Genomic DNA, 6,681 nt, shown 5'->3' on the forward strand with positions numbered 1-6,681 from the left:
TTGCAACGGCCAACTCAGTCTTCAGAACACCATAAAAAATCTGTGGTTTGAATTGAAGAGGGCAGTACATAAGTGCAGACCAAAGGATGGATATCAATGATTTGGAAAGATTGTGTATGGAGGAATGGTGTAGGCGTATATTCCTCCCAGTGCATTCTCCAATCTCATACAACATTTGAGAAAAAAAGCTCAGGGCTGTTATCCTCGCAAGGTGAGGGTGCCTCAGCAATGAAAACAGGGGTGAAAGTCATTTTGACACCTATCTTTCTGACAATTTGTTTTAATACTTGTTAAAGAAAATATACTTCTCTGAGCAATTGTTTTTGCGTAAAATAGTCAACTTTTCCTATTTTGTTTTTGCATACAATATAGCTCAGTATTTGTATTATTGATTTTAAACTGACTTTTTTGCTCATCTTTATCAAGGGTGCCAATAATTTTGGAGGTGACTGTATATCTGCAATTGTTACAACTGAAGAACAGTATAAACAGCGATCCCTCTCAGTTAAAAGGGCAATCTGCGAATGGTAGGCTGCATCCATTTTTTGAATAAATGAATGATGTATACTGTAGGCCTGCACATTGATTCCTGAAGAATATAACTTATACATGCCTCATGAGCTTATTCAACTGTTTTATTTCTACCCCATCAGAACCCAAAATACAGTTTAGGCTACTGCAAGCTTATTCACTCCAATGTTTCTAAATAATGTAAATGTAAACAAATACTGTATAGGTTAAAACCTTTGATATCATGGACGGTCAGTCATTGAATCCACAGAGGTGTCTATGAATATGAGAGTGGTTACATTTCTCTGGCCCCATTCCTCAGCTGTTTACCAAATCAGTGGCGGGGTTAACGCTTTGTTGTTGTTTGAACTGCAGTTTGCCTCCTTAACGGGAGTGCTTCTAATAAGATCATTCATCGATAGTTGACCCTAGATTAATATCATTTTATGTCTTAGGCTACAGGTAATACATAATATTGATTCGATAATAGGCTATCTGAATAATAGCGTAGTGTGTGTGTGTGTGTGTGTGTGTGTGTGTGTGTGTGTGTGTGTGTGTGTGTGTGTGTGTGTGTGTGTGTGTGTGTGTGTGTGTGTGTGTGTGTGTGTGTGTGTGTGTGTGTGTGTGTGTGTGTGTGTGTGTGTGAGAGAGAGAGAGAGTGTGTGTACGCGCGCGCATTCACGGGGGTGGAGCTGACAATTATAGAATGAGGTTGCCTTTTTTCCTCTGCTGACTCCCACTTGCAGGAGGAGCACTTGCCTCAGAATACTCAATTACCAGAGCCTGGCAGGTAGTGAGCATCGACAAAGTGTTCCGCTGGAAGGCTGCATGCAGACTACTTTTCCAGACAACTTGCTGCAGCAAACAACAACAAACCAACCGACGCAACAGTTCGTAATGTTATTGAATGGAATACGTATTTCACAAATGCGAACATTGAGGGAAAGGGCCTGTTTTCAGATGTGTTTCCATGCGCTAGTCTTGTGAGTGTACAACTAACCAGGTGAAAGCTCAGAAGTGGCCCTAAGTGGCTGACTTTAGGAGGTCACTCAGTCATCATGGCGTATCCTCAAGGCTTTCTCTTCCAACCGTCGGTTTCTCTGGCTCTCCATTCCTGTCCCCCGTTCAGTTCCAGTGTGATTTTAGGAAGACCGAGGACAGATGAAATGGGCCGGCCGTCTTCAGGCTCAGCCTTCGCGCCGTACGCGGGATCACCGGCGTTCAATGGCTCATCGCCAGGCTTCAACTCTTACCTTCAGTACAGCGGAGAGCAGAGGGCGGCAATGAACTCGTTTGTGGTGAGTGAATACTCTACAGTTTAATAATTAATTAGGCACTTTGTAAAAACAAAAATGCTGTTCGTTTCCTTGAAAAGGCCTATTTGTATCCGAGTAGGCTGAAGTGTAGCCTTCTGATGCAAGGAGTAGACTATAGATGTTTAATAAATATTTATAAAAGCTTCCTAATAAAAGCTTTAAGTAATTTATAATAAGTTATGCAATTAAATAATTATCACAATTATTTGCTAAACTTTGCAAAAGAAAATATAGAATTTTGAGTTAAAATCGTGTCCAATATTTAATCTGTCATAAATTGTGAATATACTGTGCCTAAATGTAAAGGCCTATAATATACATCAATTTTTATCTCTAAATCAATAGAATTGGAAATGTAAGATCTGGAAATTACGAATACCTTATTTTAGGCTTGCCAGTCTTGTGCAGTCAAAATCTTGAAATAGATGATTATACATTGTCTGTCTATTGACTTTCTAGGGTTCCGCGTATGATCCTTCAGCCGGCATCACTGGCTCTTTAGAATATCACCCGTTTGGTGGTGCATTGGGCCCCTATCCATATGGCGACCCTGCATACAGGAAAAATGCAACACGGGATGCGACTTCCACTCTCAAAGCGTGGCTCAATGAACATCGCAAAAACCCTTACCCCACCAAGGGCGAGAAGATCATGCTGGCAATCATCACCAAGATGACCCTTACCCAAGTGTCCACCTGGTTCGCTAACGCCAGAAGACGTTTGAAGAAAGAGAACAAAATGACGTGGAACCCGAGGAATAGAAGTGAGGATGAGGAAGAGGATGACAACATTGACCTGGAGAAGAATGACGACGACGACGAGCCACTCAAGCCCACAGCAGAAATTGGGTCGAAAAATGAAGCAGGTTAGTTTAATAATTTTTTTCAATAACGTTTATAAGTTGCAATAGGCCTAAAATGTATTTTATTTCAGGCATTTAATTGTTTTCAAAAGTTGTAAAAACAAAAATATTGTCCTATTTCCATGTAATTCACTGCATAGGCTTACAACATGCTGTTGCTTTCGTTAGACCTTGAAAGGGTGATTACGGTAATCCTTGCAACGATTTGGTCTAATTTATTCTATCTTCTTGCAGATGGACATCATCCATATCCTGTGGGAATCTCCCGTGAGAAAGAGGACAATAGCAGCAATGATATGGAACCTGTCTTAACTGATCCGGATTTAAAGGACCATGGGGACAGGAGAGTGCCCGAGATGCTGGGTCCCACTACCACAGCATCTCCTCTAAACGTGCACCTTGGAGCGGAGAGGGATTCAGACTCAGCGGACACTGCAAGTCCACCTGCACCGAGGCGTAATGACACAGGCAACTCCAGCAATGCCACGTCAGTGATTGACTCGCCCCTTCCAGCCCCAAAACCTAAACTGTGGTCGCTGGCGGAGATTGCAACTTCTTCGGACAAATGTAAAGGATGTAGCGATGGTGCCCAGAACGTGCCCCGACAATTGCGCACAGAGATTCCGGCCCGTGTGTCATCTCCACCGCGAGCCGCTCTTCAGAATCATTTCCCTCACAGCGCAGCCCTTTCAAGACATGTCTATTATACATCTCCCTTTTTCCAGGGTTACTCAAACTATCATGGCGCTTTTGGACAGCTGCACAGCCCCGGATCCAACGTGGGGTCAGCGACACATTTAAATGGATTACATCAAACTATGTTACACAGAGCCGAGGCACTGGCAAGAGATAGCAAAGCCAGGAGCCAAACACAGATAGATCTTTGTAAAGACTTGAGATATGAACTTAAGAAAGGTATGACACATGTTTAGTAGCCTGTGTGTTATTTGGTAAGCTATAGGCTCTATATAAACATTTATTTATTATCGAACTGGGAAAATAAAGGATATTTTCAGTGGGGAAAAGGAAACATTGAACATGAGTATTCTTGTGAGTCCCTAAAAAGGCAACAAACGATTATTTAGGAATATGAATATTGAATTATTACATTTTGCATTTTTTGAAGGATAATGTTTAATAATATCTGAAGAAAGTAAAGTGCATTCCTTTGTCAAAACGCGTGGTGAATATTTAATCATTAAAGAAGAGTTTTATTGAAGTCTGTTTGAGAAGAAAAGCGTGTTACTCTGTTATTTATATTTAACTTTGGTCGTTCATTATGCAAACAATATTTTATTTTTTATCAAGTTCATTTCATATGGCATGGCTGCAATGTTTGACATATGTGCCTTGTCAAATAACCGCAGCCATGTTATGCACACAACTCCACACAGAAAGTTGCCAATGCGGCAAAAGTATTGGATTAAAAAAACAATGCATTATTGTGTTAACTGCATTATCACAGAACCATTCCAATAAGTAATATATATGTATTTCAATAAGGATAAATCAATCTCGAAATTCCCCCTGCATGTAGCCAGGCTAGATTTTAGTAGCAATTACATGAAGCAACTGTGGAAAATGTAATCCCCATATATCTGTTTTATTTGTATTTATTTTGAAGTTGAGCAGGGAGGAAATTAAATATGATCACACCACAAAAATATTCCTCGTCAACCAGGCCTATCTGCGTTTTGAAAATATTAACAGTTAAGAAGCTTACATTTTCCAAGGCCATCTTGAAGGAATTAAGTGTGTACGTTCGAAAATGTTATCCTGAAGGAGGGGATTTCTCTTGATCCTGGAATTCGAAGAGCCAAAAAGCAACAAAACATGCAGAGAAGAGTGAGAAAAGCGTATCACAGTGTACTAAACTCAGCGCACTTAGTGCACAATGACTTAAAAGGGTATGTAAAAATACCTAAGGTATTTAAAGCAATTCCATGTTTTCTATGTTGCAGTGATTTTTCGTGGCTTTCTGCATAGGCTATTTTTCTCAAAAGTCTCTTGATATTGAAGTCCTTTTTAAAACGGATTACTAACAGAGAAAGTGTGTATGAAACATCAATACATTGTGTCTATGGACGTTTAAACGTTTCCTGAGACGTTCTATAGTCTGAGACACACCATCATCTTACTCAAAACGTTAAAAGATTATAAAAACATTCGGACATTTTCATGTTTCTGTTGTCTTGGATTCAGTAAAAGCTCAGGTTACACAAAGGTCATAAGAAATATAAATGGTATTTGTTTAAACTCAAATTGACAGTCTATGGATACTTTTTTCATGATGGCAAAATAGTGCAGGATATCTACCCATTTAGTTTTATAGAATTACTTCTTGGTCCCAGCTACATACACAAATGGAAGCCAAGGGGGGAAATCCAATCCACCACAGTCTCAAAAAGGAGTTCAAATACTATAAATAACAACAAAATCATCAAATTATCAAGCAGTAATTTATGGATTATATCGGTATAATATTACCGCTGACTTGGTCCATATCACCCATTCAAACTATTGGCCTGTGACCTCTTTTTTTTTTTTTACATTTTCTTTTTTACACCCTTCTTTATAAAATCTAAAGAATATCTGTGCTGTAACTTTATCATACCAAAGACACAACCTTATCATTTATTATTTAGGAGCAGTCCTCTGTATGAATTTGCCAAAGTTGCATTCAGTAGATTAACTAAAACATTGACATTTGCAGTGAAGTAATTGTTTGATTGGCTTTAGGGCCCATATGTCTCTCTTTCCCAACTGTGTTGTGCATTGAGGCTAAACACCACCAGACATCAATCAAATTTGTATTCGTCACATGCGTCGTAAACAACAGGTGTAGACGCTGCTGGGGCATTCTCAACCAGTGTGAGGTCCACTCTGCATGGGATAACCCCTAGGACTACCAGATGTTAGGATCTGATATCACCTAGCCCCCTGCCATGCAGTCCCTTCACCCTCTTCTCCCCTTCTCTACTCCCTCGCTCCAGGACCTCTATAAAAGCAGCTGGTCTCACAGTGTTGGTTTTCAGACGCAGAACATTGTGTTGAACGGCCCAGTCTCTGGTCTTTGAGGGCTGAGGTAATGTTGTGCCTCAAAATAAGAAGTCTCTTCCCACATTAAGCACATACAGTACCTTCCATATGAAAAATAAAATAAATACAATCCATGTGTAAGGCTTGCATTTCAATAGAACAACGTTTCAAAGTGCTTTACATTTAATGACCTCGTGAGTCATCCTCACATTTTACATTGTTTAACCCAATCGAGTGTGTTAGAGTAAGGTTGGAACCAAAGCCTGCACACCCAGTAGCTTTCCAGGAGGGTAGACTGAGACACAGACATATCATATATATATATATGTTCCCCAAACTTGGTCCTGGGTCCCCCATGGTTTGGGAAACCCTGGTATAATGACTGTAGCCGTAACTTTGCCTGAAGTGCCCTCTAGTGCCAGTAAAAAGATGCAGCAGTCACGGAGACACCCAATCAAAAACCACTTACTGCATTCCTCACTGAATATGGTCTGGGTGAAGTAGCAGCAGACGAGCAACATTTTGTAGTAGTCCAGGAGTATTCTCCCGCTCTGTGGAAGACACATTGCACTCATAACGGTCACCTGATGTGAGCTGGGAGGCTGGAGCTCGTAATGGCACCTGCCCCAAAGTAGTGTACTTCCTGACTCCCATATGTCCCCTAAGCAGACGGCCACGGAGTACGCTTCTGTGAGGACCATGCAGAGAGAACACCCAGGGTCTGCCTGGATGACATGAACACCATGTTGACAGTGACATACATGACCTATCAGGGCAGTATGGACTCCCTGGTGCCACAGCAGAAAGCAACATTATTAGACAGAGGCTCAGCTGTTGTCTCTGCTTGCTCACTCTCCTGGTGGCACCTAGGGCCCTCGTCTCACTGGATCGCTATTGGATCACATGTGGAGGAAGGCCAATCTCATTGAAGGACAAACACCGCCATCTAGTGGT

The 6,681-nt window shown here is 41.0% G+C and overlaps 1 protein-coding gene across 1 annotated transcript; it reads left to right on the plus strand.

The window, feature by feature from the left end:
* The first annotated feature begins 1,241 nt into the window (after positions 1 to 1,241).
* irx5b (iroquois homeobox 5b) lies at positions 1,242 to 3,907 on the plus strand. The gene is made up of 3 exons (XM_071416152.1): positions 1,242 to 1,808; positions 2,286 to 2,691; positions 2,923 to 3,907. Exons 1-3 carry the CDS (start codon positions 1,569 to 1,571, stop codon positions 3,618 to 3,620), a joined length of 1,344 nt encoding a protein of 447 aa, XP_071272253.1. The 5' UTR covers positions 1,242 to 1,568; the 3' UTR covers positions 3,621 to 3,907.
* Positions 3,908 to 6,681: the final 2,774 nt, after the last annotated feature.

The sequence above is a fragment of the Salvelinus alpinus genome, chromosome 9 (assembly GCF_045679555.1).
Source record: "Salvelinus alpinus chromosome 9, SLU_Salpinus.1, whole genome shotgun sequence".
NCBI lineage: Eukaryota > Metazoa > Chordata > Actinopteri > Salmoniformes > Salmonidae > Salvelinus > Salvelinus alpinus.